The sequence below is a fragment of the Leptonychotes weddellii genome, chromosome 5 (assembly GCF_054177405.1).
Source record: "Leptonychotes weddellii isolate Sample4059 chromosome 5, ASM5417740v2, whole genome shotgun sequence".
NCBI classification, from domain to species: Eukaryota; Metazoa; Chordata; class Mammalia; order Carnivora; family Phocidae; genus Leptonychotes; species Leptonychotes weddellii.
Genome location: NC_138373.1, coordinates 68,980,714 through 68,999,559, shown reverse-complemented (window position 1 = coordinate 68,999,559; position 18,846 = coordinate 68,980,714). Strand labels below are relative to the sequence as shown.

The window sequence follows — 18,846 nt, the reverse complement described above, 5'->3', positions numbered from 1 at the left end:
TTAGTTTGTTTCCTGAGATTAAGAGTCTCTTATGGTTTGTCTCCCTCTCTGGTTTCATCTTGTTTCATTTTTTCCTCCCTTCCTCAATGATCCTCTGTTTTGTTTCTTAAATTCCACATATGAGTGAAATCATATGATATTGTCTTTCTCCGATTGACTTATTTCGCTTAGCATAATACCCTCTTAGTTCTATCCATGTCGTTGCAAATGGCAAGATTTCATTTTTTTGATGGCTGCGTAATATCCCATTGTATATATATACCACATCTTCTTTATTCATTCATCTGTTGATGGACATCTGGGCTCTTTCCATAGTTTGGCTATTGTGGACATTGTTGCTATAAACATTGGGGTGCACGTGCCCCTTCGGATCCCTACGTTTGTATCTTTGGGGTAAATACTCAGTAGTGCAACTGCTGGGTAGTAGGGTAGCTCTATTTTCAACTTTTTGAGGAACCTCCATGCTGTTTTCCAGAGAGGCTGCACCAACTTGCATTCCTACCAACAGTGTAGGAGCGTTCCCTATTCTCTGCATCCTCGCCAACATTTGTTGTTCCCTGTATCCTTGCCAACATTTGTTGTTCCCTGTCTTGTTAATTTTTGCTATTCTGACTGATATAAGGTGGTATCTCATTGTGGTTTTGATTTGGATTTCCCTGATGCCGAGTGATGTTGAGCATTTTTTCATGTGTCTGTTGGCCATTTGGATGTCTTCTTTGGAGAAAGGTCTGTTCATGTCTTCTGTCCATTTCTTGACTGGATTGTTTGATCTTTGGGTGTTGAGTTTGATTAAGTTCTTTATAGATTTTGGATACTAGCCCTTTATCGATATGTTATTTGCGAATATCTTCTCCCATTCTGTTGGTTGTCTTTTGGTTTTGTTGACTTTTTCCTTTGCTGTGCAAAAGCTTTTTATCTTGATGAAGTCCCAATAGTTCATTTATGCCTTTGTTTCCCTTGCCTTGGAGACATGTCTAGCAAGAAGTTCTTGCAGCCGAGGTCAAAGAGGTTGCTGCCTGTGTTCTTCTCAAGGATTTTGATGGATTCCTGTCTCACATTTAGGTCTTTCACCCATTTTGAGTCTATTTTTGTGTGTGATGTAAGGAAATCGTTCAGTTTCATTCTTCTGCATGTGGCTGTCCAATTTTCCCAACACCATTTGTTGAAGAGACTATCTTTTTTTCCATTGGATATTCTTTCCTGCTTTGTGGAAGATTAGTTGACCATAGAGTTGAGGGTCCATTTCTGGGCTCTCTATTCTGTTCCATTGATCTCTGTGTCTGTTTTTGTGCCAGTACCATACTGTCTTGAAGATTACGGCTTTGTAATAGAGCTTGAAGTCCGGAATTGTGATGCCGCCAGCTTTGCTTTGCTTTTTCAACATTCCTTTGGCTATTCAAGGTCTTTTCTGGTTCCATAAATTTTAGGATTATTTGTTCCAGCTCTGTGGGAGGGGATCTCTTCTAAAAGTGAAGTCTTTAAGTTTATGGCCTTGACCCCTCGCCTCTCCAGTGCTCTTTCCCCTGACCCCCCACCCCCGCCATCACACACGTACACACACACTGACAGACAAGAGATTTTCCTTAACCATAAAGAGTTATGAACGTTTCATACCCACTTACTCCTGTGTGTAGAGATCTTTGGACCCTAAGTGTGGGGTGAACAAGTCCAGAGTTGAGGCTCCCTTTGGCTTGGTCACATTCGTATATAAATTGGACTTTCACACAAAGCCCTACCACCCAGTCCCTTCCTGATACCTTGGGCCCTAGTTCGGGAGGGCTCTCTCAATCCCTGTGTGGTACTCAGGGGTGGCTTCCAGTGGCCACTCTTCGAAGTGGGATTTCTAGGGAGTAGGCTTCTAGGGAAGGGGCTTCCTGGGAGTTCCACTCCCCTGAGGTTTGTAGGAGGGCCAGCTGTGAGTGAGGAGGCTGTGAGACATAACAGTGACAGCTCACATATATCAAGCATTCACTGTGCGCCAGCAGGCAGTGTGCCAAGACCCATACGTGCAAAATCTCATTCCGTCTCCGCAGCAGCTCTGTGAGGTGAGTGCTATTAATCTGTGCCAAATGAAGGACCTGAGGAGCAGAGAGAGTAGGTAGCTTGCCCACAGTCACAGAGCTAACCAGTGGCTGAGATCTGAGGGCAGGCAGAACGGGTCTACAACCGGAGCCCATAACCTGACGCCATCCCACCTCTCTGCCTCATCTCAAGGGAAGTGTGGTCCAAATGCCTTGTAATTTTAGTCAGACCCCAGTTGCGAACTGTGGTGCTGGAAGACCCCTTACACGGCCTGCTTGTCCAGCCCTCTCACCCAGGCAGAAAGTGAGGCCCGGAGAGAAGAAATGACTAGTCCCCTTGGCCAGGGGCAAATTGAATGAAATCAGGTACTCTTCCATCCCTGGACCCACCTTTTTTTGCTCTGCTCATCCAAGAAGAAAGCAAAACTAAGAAACTGATTCATACCTCTCAAGAGGTCTGAGCTAGATCCCGTTTCCTCACCCTGATAGATGGATATTTTAAAGAGTTAATGGATAAACATCTAGAGGTGTAATTTCAGGCAGAATTAACTGCTGATGATGGTAAGGGTCTTAATACCTATGCTAGAAGGAACTTCAAATTCACTTACTCACTTGGAATGTCAACTCAGCCTTGGTCTCCAGGTACATAATGAAAACCATCATCCATGAAGCTCTGTTATATAGCTTTACATACATTGTCTCTTTTAAAACTCAGAACCACCTGCCCACTAGATGGTAGAGGTGTCAGCTCCACTCTATAGGTGGAAAAGTGAGGCGTGGAGAGTCGAGGTGACCTGAACTGAAAGGCTCAATGATGGAAACAAGATTCAGCCTCGAGGGTGTCTGACACCAAAGGCCTGACTTCTCATTCTGCGCGCTCTTAATGCCCTGGAGCAGTGGTTCTCAAAGTGTGGTCCCCGGAACAGCAGCAGCATCACTTGGAAAGTTGTTTGCGATATCAATTCTCAGATTCCACCCCAGACCCACTGAGTCAGAACCCTGGCGGCAGCAATGGTGGGTTCACAAGCCAGCCAGGTGGTTCGGATGCATACTCAAGTTTGAGAACCCCTGCAGGCATCCACACTGACTTCGAATTCGTTTGGGTAGTTTAAACTTAGTTCTTTTGGTTCCTGAGCCCCCAAGGTGTGACCAGCAGCCATCCCTTCTGAGGCCCTCCCAGACGAGATTGTCTTTGTCCCCTTGTCGTCACCAGGAATGCTGGCCGGTCCTCTTGCGTCAGCTTCCCTCTGCTCTATTTTCTGAGCCACATCGCACTTTTCCAAAAAGCCTTGACCTTTGTTGGGCATGTTATGAGTTCTGCCTAACAAAAATAACTCTCTGGCGGATGGGGATATTTTTAATTGAATTGTATGAGCCAAGAACTGCAGAAATAAAACCAAGGTTCCTACATCCCGTGGCAGTGGGCGGTTTCATTTTCCATCCTAATCCTGGAGCCTGGGCTTAGTCCCCGCCTCGGGCACCAGGGCCCCCCCCCGCCGTCTGCGGCACTGCGCTCGCACCTCTTCTGAGCTCAGCCTGCACCTCACCTTCCAGATCTTTGCTGTCTCTTCTGGCCAATTAAAAATTCCTGCTGCTATCATTACCTATTTTCAGCTCCCAGTCAGTTCCTTTGTCTGCCAGACGCTGTCTTGCTATCGTAAAAGAAAAAAAAGTTGAGATGACGAAATTCATTTTGATCAGAGTCGTGTAGGACGCTTCATTTCCCTGCAACACAAACTGCTTCCACGCACAGCTCAGTATTAACAATTTTATGCAAGGTTGTACCTGTTTGTACAGATGCAGGGAACATCTGTGCTTCTGCTCCCCCAGCCTCTGTGAGGTGCTTGCACAGGAAAGAGAGGGAGGGAGGCCTGAGCAGAAGCTACAGCTCTCGCGATTCACTCACTCGCCCATCAGCGGCACCTCCCTGGGCAGGTGCAGATAGGCTCGGCTGGATGCGGCTTAATGGGCACCAGCCTGCCCTGGTTCTCATCACTCAGTCGCTTGCGCATGCGGCTGAAGGAAGTGGGAAACCTGTGCCCGCCACCCTGCCTCACTGCCTACGGGCTGGCATCCACGGGGCTGTTTCCTAGGCAGCTCTGTCCCGTCTCAGGGGCAGCTCCAGATGATCTTGGCAAAGCAGGCCCAGCAATCCTGAGCCACCGGGCAGAGCTCCCAGAGGCTCAGGCCACTGGGCTCCCTCCCTAGCTGAGCACATGCTCCAGGTCCCATTCATTCGCCCAGCTGGTCTCTCACGCATTCATTCATCCCAGAAGCAGTTATTGAATTCATATACACGCCAGGCATGCAGAGAGTAACAGAACGGCCTCTGCTGGAAGGAGCGCAGAGCCGGGTGGGAAGACAGTCAGGTAGATGTTAATGGCACAGGGGACACCTACAGCGGTAGACAGAGGCGTGTTCGGGAGGCCGTGGCGGTCCAGGAGGACTCCTGGAGAGGTGGCTAGCTCACCAGGGACCTTGAGGTTGGGGTTGGGGGGCAGGAAGAAAGAACAGCATGTGCAGAAGTGTCAGGCTCGAGAGCCAGACTGCAGGAGGGGGAGCCAGTAAGTGGAAGGGGCCGGAGAAGCTGGGCCACTAGCAGGGCCCTGCTTGCTTGGCCCAGAAACTTGGGCTTCAGGCTAGGGATGTGGGAAGCCTTGGAAAAAATAGAAGCAGAAAAGTGAGTGACAGGACCAAATGGGTGTCCTAGAAGGATTGTTCTGGAACATGACTTGCGGACAGTGAGGCTGGTTAGGAGGCCATCAGAGTCACAGTCCTGAAGAAATGTGAGAAATGTTGAGACCCTTAGCCTTGGCAGTGGCCATGGGAGGCAGAAGCAGGCGGGGCCCGGAGGCGTGGCCAGGCGGCGGAGCGGGGGAGGGTTGCGGGTCCAGCCTCCAGAGCCACTGAGAATTCGGAACACTCAGTCTTAGCATATGAGTATGTTTGTGCTTCAAGCTCTCTAGGGTAATTTGTGAAATTATACCAAATAAACGTGTGTCTATTTTCAGTTTGGGAAGGGAGATGCTGGGGTCAGGGACATTTCATCTGAAGAATCCCTCAAACCAGTATTGTCAAACATTGACCGAGAACAAGTTGAAATATTAAACACCCGCTGAAACATGACATGTGTGCAGGCTGACTTCCCTGCACGAGATGCTAGCACTGCCCATGGTCTTGTGAGTATGCCCAGGCCAGCTCTGCCGGCCATTCACAGCAGAGCACCCAGATGAGTTCAACAGCCTCAACTCAGAAGTGTGTCGGTCAACTTCCAATCAAACGCGGAGTCGATGGTTTACTTGCCCCCTCTGGACTCAGCAACATTGTCTTTTATTAACAACACAGATCAACCAAAAAGGAAAATAACTAGTTAGTGACAAATAATGAAATGAAAAGGGTGAATTCATCGCAAGAGATACACACCCATGAGTCGTGCAGGGAGCATTCGGAGCCGTGGCGAAGGGGAAGGCAACCTACACAGAGGTTGTTAAGAGAGGGAAGGGAGCATGCTCTCTCTCTCTCTCAAATAAATAAATAAAAATATTAAAAAAAAAAAAAAAAGAAGGGACGCCTGGGTGGCTCAGTTGGTTAGGAGAGGGAAGGGAGGCTAGGGGCCCGGCTCTAAGTTGGAGGCCAGGGGAAGGAGGCTCTGGATGGAGGAGGGGCACCCTCAGAGACCAAAGAGTCAACCTAGGGGAGGGTGGTGTGAGGAGAGCAGGAGAGAGGAGTGTTTCGAGAAGGGAATGATTAACCATTTTCGTGCTGCCAAGAGGCTGGTGGGATGAAAAGTCATTGCCATTGGACTTGGCAACGTGGCATCCAGCGTGGCCTTGACAATAGAAGTTTTAATGGAATGCTGGGGGTAGACACTTGGCTGGAGCGGGATGAAAAGTGAATGGGATTGAGCAAGTGCAGACAGCATGTGTAGGGACACCTTCTAGAATTTTGGCTCCAAAGAAGAGTAGAGAAAAGGGGTAGTGACTAGAGGCAAAGAAGAGTCAAGGCAGGGTCCTAATTTGTGAAATAGGGAAGGCAAGACTTTGGGTGCTAAGGAGGATGATTTAGTAGACACTAAGTTGGTACTACAGGAAAGACCATCTCAGACTGAATGTGTCCCAACCCACAGTCTCAATCTCTCCTCCCGCATATGTGTCCACCCCATCATGGACTCCACTTAAAAATTAGCACCACCAGCCCTCAGGTGCTCAAGCCAGAGCTCTGAGACTCACCATTGATTCTTCTTTTCCTCACTTCCCACCTTCCTTCCATCACCCACTCCCATCAGTTCTTCCTCTAGGAAGATCTCTGATCGTCCATTCCCTTGGCCTCCACCTTGACCCCAGCATCATCAGCTGTTACTTGGACCTTGGCAGTAGCATCCTCACAGGGTCCCTGCTTCATTCTTGTTCCCTGCCCTCCCTTTTCCACTCCTTCTCCCCCAAAAGCCAGAGAAATCCTCATAAAACCAACTGACTCATATCACTCCTCTGATCATGTCCTTCTATTGTCTCCGGCTGCATTCAGGAGAAATTTCGAAATCCTCTCGTGACTCACAGAGCTCAGACTGGTCAAGCCCCTGTCCACCTCCCTAGCCCCACAGCCTGCCACTCTCCATTCTCCCCCTTACTCCTGCAATGCAGCCTCACTGACCCTTTCTAGGTTCTTGCAAGTTCTTTCCTACCAAGGGCCTTGGCATATCTTTCCCTCCATTGCCTGAAAGCTCTCCCCCACCCCTCCCCTTCCCTTGGTCAGCTCCTATGCATCTTTCAGGTCTCAGCTCAATGTCATGTCCCCAAAGGGGCCTTTCCAACCATCCCAATATGAAATATGAAATACATCCTTTATCCTCTCATGGAAGCCTGTCCTTTGCCTGCATAGGATTCGAAACAATTACAATGAAATAATAATTTTTGACTCTGGGTATCACATTTGTCTCTCAGCAAGACAGGGTCTGTGTCTGTGTTGTTTGACACTTATTCCAAATAGGGGAGAAAGAAAAAAGTCCCCACCAGGGGTCAGAGAAAGCACCAGAGAGGAGAAGAGGGGAGATGGAGGATTGGTCCCTGTTGTGGGTTCTGTGTGCCCAGGTCAGCTCTGAAACTGAGGGATGGCCATGCAGCTTCTGTGTTGCCTGCTGACAGTGAAGGGGCTCCTGGCACATGACTATGACTGTGCCCAGTTGTCCCCCCTTCAGACCCCCCACAGGCTCCCGCCAGGCATCTGGATAAGACAACAACCCCCAGGGAGAGACACATTAGCACAGTCCCCGGAGAGGGGAAGGAGGCAGTGGGCTTGCCCAGCCCAGGAGATACCAGCAGGAAATGTGATGTGTGCAGCCCCCACCCCCCACCCCGCCCCAAGGACTGGCCCTTTCGTGAGCTTGTTTCTTTTTATGCAATAAAAAAATAACAGGATGATGGTTAACATCACACAGGATGGAGAGAGAAGATGAAGTCTGGGCGCACTCAAGTGAAGCCTAAGAACAGTTCTTAGTAAATGTGAGCACAGAGGGCGCGACCCCCACTGGGGTTGGACCCCTGTTGGAGTGGAGAGGGCCCCGCTGGGGGGAGAGGCCTCACCAGAGCAGGAAGCATGGGGCAAGCCCCTTTGCAGTCTCAGTTTTGCCTTCTGCAAAACGGGGAGATTATACGCCTGACAAGACCACCCGGAAACGTGTGATGTTTTTGACCTTAAAGATGATCAAGGAGGAAAGACAGCCATGGGCTGTCCTGGGTGGAGGCGGCAGGATGGATTTGGAAAACTGTCAAACAGTCTGCTCCCCACAAGGATTCCGGGGTGGCAAAGAAGAATGGGGAGGGGGCGATTTTATGGTAGACCCAGCAAATAAGAGAAGCCGTGGGAGAGAAGAGGAGAGGGAGAAGAGTTCGCCGTGCAGGTTGAGCTGGCCCTTCGGGAGAGAAAAAAGCGTCAGGCTGAGAGGAGGGGCATGGGTTTGGGCGACTGCAGGATGGCCGAGGCCCCTGAGGGGAGGGTCCGCAGGGGCAGGCTTGTCAGGAGAGAGCACAGCCTCGGCCTGGCCAGCTGCCCCGGGAGGCACAGGCCCCACCAGGAAGGCACCATGTGGTCCCCTGGGGTGAGGGAGAGAAGCAGCCAGTCATTGCCGACTGTTTTCCAAAGCCAGCCAGGAATGATGCTGTGGTCTCCTGCTGCCTATGGGCCCTCTCTGCTTCCAGGTCCTTCTCAGACACTGGGGGGCAGTCCTGACAGGTCCCCTGGCCCAGACCCCAGCTCTCCAGAGAGGAAGGCATTTGGCTTCTTGGGGATAGTAATGCCCTACCACCACCAAACACAGCTTCTTTCCTTCATCTGGGGGTCTGGCAGAACACATTGAGATTCCCCCCGCCCCGGGATCTGAGAGCCCCAGGACACTGATGCCCCCGGTAGTAACCTCAGGGAGTCAGGCGGGAAATAAGCGCACACGTGTGTGTGCGTGTGTGTGTGTGTGTGTGTGTGAAGGGGGCACTGCATCCGTCTCCACCTCTCCCATCCCTCCCTCACCGCTCCCCCTGCAAAAGCAGCCCCTGACAGCCTGAAGGGGCACCTGCATGCTCCCAGGAGCTGCTGCCTGGTGGCCCGTGAGTTGCTGGATTCACATTTGTCTAAAAGCCTCCACATGGGCTGGACCCCCTCCTGCCCTGGCGCTCAGCTCAGCCATTGGTCTTCAGGTTTTAAGGATCGCCGAGAGAGTTTGTGGAAAATGCTGATCGCCAGGCCTCGCCTCCACGTATTCTAGTCAGTAGATCTGGGATGGGGCTCAGGCATCTGCATCTTACCGAACCGTCTCACAACTCTTACAAGGGGCCCTCGAGGATGTGGGGTGTAGACGTGCCCCGCCCCACGGCCCAGGTGACCTGTTGCAAAGCCCTCCCCCCGGCCCTCCCTCCTCCCCATGGCCCGTGACCGATTTACTCAGTGCTCCCCAGTCTGCAGGCTGGCATTTCCACCTGGCTGCGTCTCAGGCTCTCTCATTACTGGAGCTTTCGGCCGAAGCCCCGAGCGAGCCAGGGAGCGGGCTGTGCGTCACCTGAGTGAAGGCCTGGAAACTAGGCCATCGTGCTTGGCCAAGCAGATCCCACTTTCTCCCAGCTGCTGCACTGCCTCCTTCGGCTGCCCCCTCTCCCCCCGCCGCCATGGGGCCTGGGGCCTCGGGCGTCCACCCCCTCAGAGCGCTGGGGCAGAAGGCACAGCAGAGGCTCTGGGAGCGCCACTTCGGAGGGACGCAGGGGCCCCGTAGCGGTGGGCTGGACAGACTGATGGGGCAAGTCCTGGGCAGCAGCTGGATGCCCGGCCGGGGCACCAAGGGCCAGCCTGGGGCCCTCTGCCCTCCCCCGCGGCCTTGACATGTCAGGTGGGGGCGGCGATGAGCAGGTGTCGCCCCAGTCCAGTCCGTGGTGTTTTCCTCCACCTCCATGTCCTGTCTTTTTCCACCCCTCCTTCGCCGCTCTCTTCTCTGTCTGTCTCTCTCTCTTTCCCTGTCTCTCCCCTGTCTCTGTCTGTCTCTTGTTCTCTGTCTCCATCTCTCCCCCGTTTTGTGGGTCTTTCTCTCTTCTCCCGTTCACCTCCTTGCCTCTCTTTTTCTGTCTTGCCTTCTCTGTCCTTGTCCTCTCTTTCTCACCTGACTCTGTATCCTCTGCGTCTCTCACTGTCTCCATGCCGGCCCCCTCCCTGTCTTTGCCTCCCTGGCTCTAGCTCCTGGTCCCCTCGCTGCAGGACCACAGCGGTTCACCTCCTCTGACGGCCTCGCTGTCTGGGTCAGTCATGCACGATTCATAACTCCTGACTGGGCTGGGCTAGGGGACACGTGGATGTGGGCCCCATGATGTGGCTCTCAGGGCTCACCTGCCAGGTGGGGAGGGCCTAGGGAGGAGGTGACACGCTGCTGGGAAATCAGAGTGGCCTCTCCCCAGGCTGGACCCGGAAGCTGCTACCACCAGTTGCCGTCTCAAATGGCCAGACACTGAAATTCCAGTTGTCATCCTCGGGCCACATTCTTGCCTCGGCCTCCCCCAGCGCCACCCTCTCACTCACTAGCCAGGCAGACAAGCCTGCCAGAAGGCTGGGTGTGACCAAGCCATGGATGGGCTCCCAGCCCAGAGATGGCCATCTCCCCTGTCCTTGCGAGCCAAGGACGGCTCCCAGCCTCCCCTTCCTAGAAGTCTCAGTGGTGCCCTCTCCTCCCTGTTCCCCCTGGAAGGAATGGGGGAGGGAGAGCCCACAGGCCACCAGGCCCCTGACCACGGCTGTGTGGGTGTCTCCCCTTGCTTTCTCCTAAAAATTGATATCACAGCCAAGGTTGTGTCTGGATCTCCGAGTCTCCTAGGTGGTGGGCCCTGCACAGGGACCGATCGTGTGGAGGAAGTGGGTCCTGTCCAGGGCTCGTCCCTCTGCTCACGCGGTTACTGGGCAAATGTTGCCTGAGTCCCCCAGGGTGCTGGGCCCTGAGCCACACGCTGGGCTCGAGCCTGGAGCTCGCCTCGCCTTTTTGGGCAGGGAAGCGGGCAGCGACCAGGCCTCAGCTGCCCGGGGTTGTGACCCTGTGGCAGCAAAGGCCAGGGCTGTGGAGGCAGAGGGGCTGCTCTCCGCAGCGGGCACCATGAGACTGGCTACAAAAGGACCAGGAGAGAGGAGACCGGGTGACAGCACAGGTGCAGAAAGGGGGGAAATCAGCGCCGAGAGGCTGTCGGCACGTGTGAGCTTCTGCAGTTCTCAGCCACTCAGGGCTGCTGCTTGGCCAGGCCTGGGCTCCTGCCCACTGCTCGCGCCCTAGGGCCAGGGCACCCCAGAGGAGGGTGAGGCAGCGGGAGGTAGGGGCTGGGAGGGGCCTGGCCCCAGAGCCCGTGGCAAGAAGGGGCCCCAGGAGCAGGTCAGGCTAGAGGAATGACACTGCCACCTGCAGGTCACTGGAATGTGTCCCCGACCTCGCCCCACTCACTGAAGGGGGACATTCAGATGCAGACTCTCCAGGGCTAGAGGTGACATTTCAGAGGTGTAGGGGCCCTTGGGGAGCAGGACTCTGGCCTCGTTCCTTCTCAGAGAGAGAACCTGAGGCTCTAAAAGATGAGTCTTGACTGAAAGTCACAAAAATGCAGTGGTAGGCCCAGGCTCAGAATCCCGCCGTGTTTGTCACACAGTGCCCTCCCATGTGAAGCTGATTTGTCATTTGCTTTTCAGAGGCCACAGCTTCCCTGAGAGCTCAGGGCTCCTGGGCTGCAAGGGAGATTAGGATGAGCCCGCTCCTCTCCCATCCTGCCTGAGGCAGAACCGAGGGCTGGTACCGGAGAAGCTTTCAGGCACCGGGAAGCCCAAGTGGGAACGAGAAACTAGGGAGACGGACAGACTCCTACCAAGGGCAGAAGAGTGTAGCGTTCTCATCCTTATGTCAAGCCTTTGTCTGACTCTGAGACCCTCTGAGGCTGAGAGGAAAGGACCTGGTCTCTGGAGGCGGAAGATCAGCCATCCTCCGGCTGTGCAGCCCTGGACAGCCCCCCGGCCTCTCTGGGCCTCAGGTTCTTAGTTGTGCAGTGGAGACGTCAGTCAGCCATCTGCCTCACGGGGCTATTGCGTTAGAGGAAGGACGCTGTGAGGGAGGGCCCTCTGGGGTTATTCAAGGGAGAGCCCCGGGGGTGATTTGGTCTAGGAGGCCCAAGTTAGTCCCCTCCTGGGTGGTCACAGGGACCCAAGTCCCTCCCCCATCCACCAGGGCAGGCAGCCCACGGCGGGAGGGAGGGTGCACCTTGCACCCTACTCCTCAGCTGTGTCGGGTTGAGGGAGGTTTAGGGGCCAACCTCTCCTCAAGACCCCTCCGCCTCACCTGCCCCCAGCTGCGTGGTGGACGAGATGGACTTCTCCAGCATGGAGCTGGACGAGGCCCTGCGGAAGTTCCAGGCGCACATCCGCGTGCAGGGGGAGGCCCAGAAGGTGGAGCGGCTCATAGAGGCCTTCAGGTAGGACCCCCTTCTGTAGCACCCCCTCCCCTCACCCAGCCCTCAAAACACACGCCTGGGGCACGGGGGACCGGAGATGCTGGGGCGGGGGGTCAGCCTGGGGCTGGGGAGAAGCCCTCCTGGTGGGGCGGCAGGGGTGGTAGGCTGGGTGGAAAGGAAGGAAGGGAAGAAAAGGGACAGGAGCCCTGGAGCTCGCTAAGCTGGAGCAGCGCTGGGCCCTCCAAGTGGACTGCAGGCATCTCCCTCATCCCTCATCCAAGCAAGGTGACGGGCTCCATGGCTGTGTGGCACCTTCCCCGTCCCCTCAGCCGGGAAGAGGACCAGGCTACAGGGCACACAGCCATCATTAGGGACCCGACGCCCTCGGAGAGCCAGCATATGGGCCCCGACAGCCCCCGATCTCTGGAGCTCAGGGAGGGGAGAGAGGGCCTCACGCGGCACCCCTCTCTGTGTCCCCACCACAGCCAGCGCTACTGCATGTGTAACCCCGAGGTGGTCCAACAATTCCACAACCCCGACACCATCTTCATCCTCGCCTTTGCCATCATCCTCCTCAACACCGACATGTACAGCCCCAACATCAAGCCTGACCGCAAGATGATGCTGGAGGACTTTATCCGAAACCTGCGAGGTGAGGAGGAGGGGTGAGGCGGGGCGAGGCCAGGGCTTGGGCGCCGTTCTGTTCAGCGTTAATTCTGGGCTGCCAAGGGCGCGGGACGCTGCTGTCTGGGAAAGCTGCTTGCGTGCCAGGCATCTGGGCAGTTTCCAGGAGCCATTACCCCTCCCCTAGACGTCGGGCCGTAGCCCTTGCCCTCCCCGGAATGTCCTCCATGGGTTGACCTCTAGGTGCGGGCGCCGCGGCTGGTGCCAAGGTGTACCAGCCCTTCCCACTGCACGACGTCTGGAGGCGTTTAGGTCTTGGGTCCATTTATGGGAGCCTTGCAGACAACGCCTTGGCACTGACCAGCCAAGCCCTTTCCTAAAGGACATAGTACAGCCCCTGGCAGGGATCAGAACAAAGGTGGCAGGATGGGATATGTGCTCAACAGGGTTCTTTTCTTTCCTAGCATTTAAGAAATCGAAGCTATACATGCACATAATTTAATAAAGTCAAATAATTCTACAAGGCTTACTCCAAAAAAAGTTCATCCCTGCCCCCGTCACCACTCTCCTTCCTCAGACGCAACCACTCTCAACTTTGTTTTGCTGTTTCTTGTGTTTCTTCTCTAGCACTAAACAACGTGCTTCGGCTGCTTTTCTTACGCATTTTTTCTAGTTAGTATAAAATCCAACTGTAAGGCGTATCAATCTGAGAGCTTGATGAATGCTTATGTTCATATACACGTGTGTGATCATGGTGGTAACTAGACGTATTTCCCAGTGTGTAAAAACCACTCCGTTGTACACCTGAAACTAACAGGATGTTAGACCCATTCAGTACCCCTGCCCGAGGGCCAGCTCTTCTGACCTGCCATCCCCGCTGACGAGTTGTGCCAGTTCTTGAACTTCATATGGGTGGGATTAAATAGTACACACACTTCGGTTTCTTTTATACACTGCGACTTGATCATTTTTTTAATTTTAAGTATTATTTACTTCTGTCTCAATCCGTTCAGGCTGCCGTAACAAAATACCACAGACTGGGTAGCTTCTAAACAACAGACATTTATTTCACACAGCTCGACCGGCTAGGCCGCCCAACGTCAAGGCCCTGGCACAGTCCGTGTCTGGTGAGAGCCCGCTTCCTGGTTCTGGAGGGGCCCTTCCGGCTGTGTGCTCACGTGGCGGAAGGGGTGGGGAGCTCTGTGGGTTTTTGGTTTTTTTATACGACACTAATCCTACTCATGAGGCTCTATCTTTATGACTTCTGCAATTTCTAAAGGCCCCGTCTCCTCATACCATCCATTTGGGGGTTAGGATTTCAACATATGCATGGGGGAGGGGGCCACAAACATTCAGACCATAGCAGTTTCCTAGAGTAGAATATAAGGATTAGCTCTTTTTCATCCACCTTGCCTGGCCCGCCCCCGCTAAAACTACACTGTGTTTATGTTATTAAGATGTAAACACAGTCCAAAGCTGAGTCTTGAAGTATGTCATGATGACAGACCCTTTCTATTTCTGCTTTCCTTGGAGTGAAGTTAGCACTTACGTTCTTTGTCCCTTAGCTTAGCTCTCTAGGTACCCGCTATTGATTCCTCTCCAAACTCCCCACCCTAAGTGTCACGTTCCTCTCAACACATGGAGCCCCCGGGAGGTCTTCTTGGAGTCTCCCTCCTGGAGCCTCTAACTCTGCTCTGATCTGGACGGGTTACTGGGCCAGCACACAGCAATCGGCCTGGGATACTGTCCCCCATCATTTGGGGGCCTCCTCTTTGCTCCCGTGTTCGGTCCCTGTATCCTAGATTTCATGGCTTGCTCATTTTTAATTCACTTCCATAGAAAAGGTACACTGGTGGCAAACGTTCTGAGAACCTGTGTGTCTGAATATATCATTTTCTACCTTCACTCTTTTTTTTTTTTTAAGTTTTTTTATTTATTTGTCAGAGAGAGAGAGAGGGAACACAAACAGGAGGAGGGGCAGAGGGAGAAGGAGAAGCAGGCTCCCCGCTGAGCAAGGAGCCTGATGCGGGACCCATCCAAGGACCCTGGGATCATGACCTGAGCCAAAGCCAGCTGCTTAACCAACTGAGCCATCCAGGCGTCCCAACTACCTTCACTCTTGATTGGGCGTTTGACTTGGAAGAGAATTCCAGATTGGAAACAGGGACTCAGAATTCTGAAGGCATTGCTCCGTTGTCTTTTAACGATGGTGCTGCTCTGTCGTTCCAATTCCTCACCTTTTGCATATTAATTTTTCTCTCTCTCTGAAAATTTACAGGCTCTTCTCTTTGTCCTTTGTGTTCTAAGTTTTCATGATGTTCCACCTCGTTCTGGTTCTTTTTTCAGTTGAAGTATAATTGACATCCTGTTAGTTTCAGGTGTACAACAGAGTGGTTTTTATACACTGGGAAAGGAGTCTAGTTACCATCTGTCACCATACAAAGTTACTACAATGTTATTGACTCTATTTCCTATGCTGTACATTATATCGCCATGATTTAATTTATTTTTAACTGGAAGTTTGTACCTCCTAATCCCCTTCACCTATTTTGCCCACCCCCAACCCACCTCCCCTCTGGCAACCAACAGTTTGTTCTCTGTATTTATGAGTCTGTTTCTATTTTTGTTTTGTCTGCTCTTTTGTTTCGTATTTAGAGTCCACATATAAGTGAAATCATATGGTGTTTTTCTTTCTCTTTCTGACTTGTTTCACTTAGCATAGTACCTTCTAGGTCCACCAATGCTGTTGTAAACAGCAAGATTTCATTCTCTTTTATGACTCATATTCCATTTTATGTATGTGTCACATCCTCTATATCCATTCATCTTTCAATTCTCCCACATCTTAGTTGTTGTAATGCTCAGTGGACATGGGGGTGCAGATAGCTTTTCAAACTGGTGAGTTTCTTTTTGGTTCTTTTATCATCTCTTGTGCCAGTGCTGGGTTGATCCTTCAGCCTAGAAACATGTCCTCCGATTGTGGGAAGTTTTCTTAAATATTGTATTTGATCATCAACCCCCTTCGTTTTCTCTGTACTTTCTGGAACTCTTATTATTTGGATGTTAGATCTCCTAGTTTGATCTTCTAATTTTTACAGCTTTCTATTTGCCATCTTTGTCTTCTTGTTGGACTTTCTTAAAGATGCCTTGCAAGTTTCCTCCTAAGGTTTAATTTCTGCTGTCATATTTTTCATTTTCAAGAACACTTTTGTTCTCAAAATGTTTCTCCTTTGTAACATTTTAGTCTTGTTTTATAGATGTGGTATCTTCTTACATATCTCTGTTGGTATTTATTTATTTCAGTTTCTCCCTGCTTGTTTTTATTTCTTCTGGCTTCCTTTTTCTGCTTCCCCATACTTCTTTCTCTTTTGTGTTATAGACTTTCCATATATACATGATGAAACTTGGTTGTTCTCTCATATTTAAGAGTGAACTAAAAGGCTGATTAAAAACTGTGAGTATGGGTGGGGGGTGCTGACCAGTGGGCTTCCTCATAGGGTGATTTAGTTGAGCTCTGTCACTGAGGGACCCCTACTGCAGCATCTTTAGATTTTTCTCTTGTGCCTGTTGATTACTCAGAAAAGAAATGTCCAATCTGTTACCCAGAGGGTAGGAGTCTGGCTGCTAACGTTCTAAGATCTTCTGGGTCAATAGGACTGAGAGGGTCTCTTAATACATAAACATCAACCTCATGCCCCAGTTTTCAGCACAGACTCCCACCTTTGGCTGGGCTTGGGGTCCCCCACCCCAGAGTTCCCAGCTCACCTCTTCCAGAGGACTAACCCTCATTTGGCTGCTGGAGTGGAGGAAGGGACAGGGAGATCTAAATGCTTTTTAGACTGATGATCAACCTATTTTCCTGTGTCCAGCCCAACTTTACCTCCACTTTCAGGGATTCCTGTTGCCACCCGTTCCAGAGCCCTTTGGTGGTTCTGTGATGTGTTGAGTGGCTTGTAACCTCTCTGCTGGCTTCACGTTCCACTCTCTCAGGTTTGCCAATCCATCTGCTCATTCGTCCACTTCACAGGTCACATGGCGCCATTGTTTCTTCCCCGCCCTCTTGAAAAAACTCCCTTTGGCCAGAATATTGAGGAGGAGCAGAGGTGTGCGACCTGCCATCTTCAGCTGAGAGCCTCTGTGTGTTAAGTCTTGGTCCCTGCTCTTTATTGCCCCCAGCACCCCAGGGGTGCTGCACGGCTAATGTGCCTGACTTGAAGAACCAAGATCAGATGTGGAAGAAACAGGGTGGGTACAAGGAGTTGCTCGTAGAAGGTATAATGTCCTCTCACTAAGTTAGGAAATCTCCTCTGAGGACACTTGCCAAAGTTGCTTTATTTTCCAGTTTTCTCTCTTATAAGAGAAGCATATAGTCATTGAAAAAAGATTTAGAAAAGGTAGAAAGAAGAAATTTTTTATTGCCTCTCTTTCTACCTCCTAAAGAAATCTGTTTCCGTGTTGGTCAATTTCCTGCTAGTATTTTTTTGTTACCAGAGTGTTATGACTATGAAGTAGGAGATGGGAGTAAGGGCTCCTTACTTTTGCATTGCCACAGGAGGCTGTCCGGTTCCTCTTCACCTAATGTCTACCCACCACCCCCCACACTCCCAGTGATGGAAGAATCATGTCATACATGCAGCAAGTAATCATTGAGCACCATGCTCCCTTGTGGAGGGGTGCAGAGGGTCCAAGAGGGAGGAGATCCAAGAGAGAACAAGATAGAACATCAGCTTTCAAGAGACTCTCATGCGGGGCACAGGGAGTGGGGTGGAGGTAGACAAATACATGGAGGATAAGAAGAAGGCACTGAGCAGGATAATGGAGGCTGTATTTGGGGATGAGGGAAGAGGTGGGAGGGGGGAGTGGAGGTTCTGATTATGGAACAGCAGGAGATGAGGCTGCGGCGATGTGTGTTGGGCCCTATTATAGTAGTTCTGTTGCCTGGCTAAGGAGTGTGTCCTTAATTCAATAGGTATGGGGAGCCAGTCATTGAAGGCTTTGGAACAGGGATAGGGCAAAATCAAGGCCACCCTTGAGGGGCCTCAGTCTGGTAGGGGCTTCCCCTCTCTGGCTCCAGGCCTCTAACACCTCCCTCCCTACCCCCCGCCTCCCTGGCCTCCCCCCTCCCCTGCCTCCCTGGCCTCCCCTTCCCATTCCATGCTGGTAGGTGTGGATGACGGTGCTGACATCCCCAGGGAGCTGGTGGTAGGCATCTATGAAAGGATACAGCAGAAGGAGCTCAAGTCCAATGAGGACCATGTCACGTATGTCACCAAGGTGGAGAAGTCTATCGTGGGCATGAAGACAGTAAGTGCCTACCACAGAACAGCGCTCACCCCATGGGGGTTGCTTCCTCTCCCATGGCTGCCAAGCCCCCCACGTCGCACCTCCTTTTGTCTCCCATGTGACATCTCCTTCCATTCTCCTCCTTCCCTTTCAGAAACACTTTTCCATTATTTGCTCACTTCCTAGTGATTGAGTCCCCACTATGTGCCATCCACTGCACCCTCTGTTTCCCCTTGCCTCATTTCCTCATGGCTACTGGCCACCACAGCAGCAGAGCCTGAGGTGAGGTGTTGGGAAAGATTGCCCTATAGTCTAGGGTTGAAGTGTCAGGATGGCCAGATGGGGAGACTAAGGATGGGCTGGATACTGGGCTTTCCTGGATGGTCCTACTGAATAGAAGACAGGAAAGAAGCTGAAGAGCCTTCTAGACTGTGGTGTCCCAACCACTGGGCGCCCCTTAGTTATGACCTATGTCACAGTCAATATGGTCCAAGAGGGCAATGATGCTCTATAGTTTACTACTCATATGTCAGCAGAGGCTCTTTATGCCATAAATATAAAGGATGTAGAGTGGGTTCTGGTATTTGTTTCCAGTTTCTCCTCCCTAAATTGCTGACCCAAGAAGCAGTATGGGGATGTTGTCTGAGCTCTGCACTGGGCTCCTCTGTGCGGGGATGGCCCTTTTCTGCCCAGAGCCTTGATTGCTGAGGTCTTTTTTTTTTTTTTTTTTAAGATTTTATTTATTTATTTGTCAGAGAGAGAGAGCACAGGCAGGGGGAGCAGGAGAGGGAGAAGCAGACTCCCCGCTGAGTAGGAGCCTGATGTGGGGCTTGATCCCAGGACCCTGGGGTCATGACCTGAGCTGAAGGCAGACCCTTAACCAACTAAGCCACCCAAGCGCCCCGATTGCTGAGGTCTCAGCATCTATCTGGTTTGCAGGTGTCACTGCAGTAAATTGTTCTACACGCAGCAGA

At 51.9% G+C, this 18,846-nt stretch overlaps 1 protein-coding gene across 4 annotated transcripts in view; it reads left to right on the top strand.

The window, feature by feature from the left end:
* IQSEC3 (IQ motif and Sec7 domain ArfGEF 3) overlaps positions 1–18,846 on the top strand; it is a 104,626-nt gene that overhangs the window by 71,495 nt on the left and 14,285 nt on the right. For all 4 annotated transcript variants that reach the window (XR_014145553.1, XR_014145552.1, XR_014145554.1 and 1 more), the window contains 3 exons: positions 11,864–11,986; positions 12,451–12,617; positions 17,754–17,893. Coding sequence is in view for 1 of the 4 variants with exons in the window: in XM_081821014.1 (XP_081677140.1) it covers positions 11,864–11,986; positions 12,451–12,617; positions 17,754–17,893 (430 nt within the window). In the remaining 3 variants the exon portion in view is untranslated. The remainder of the gene's footprint in view (positions 1–11,863; positions 11,987–12,450; positions 12,618–17,753; positions 17,894–18,846) is intronic.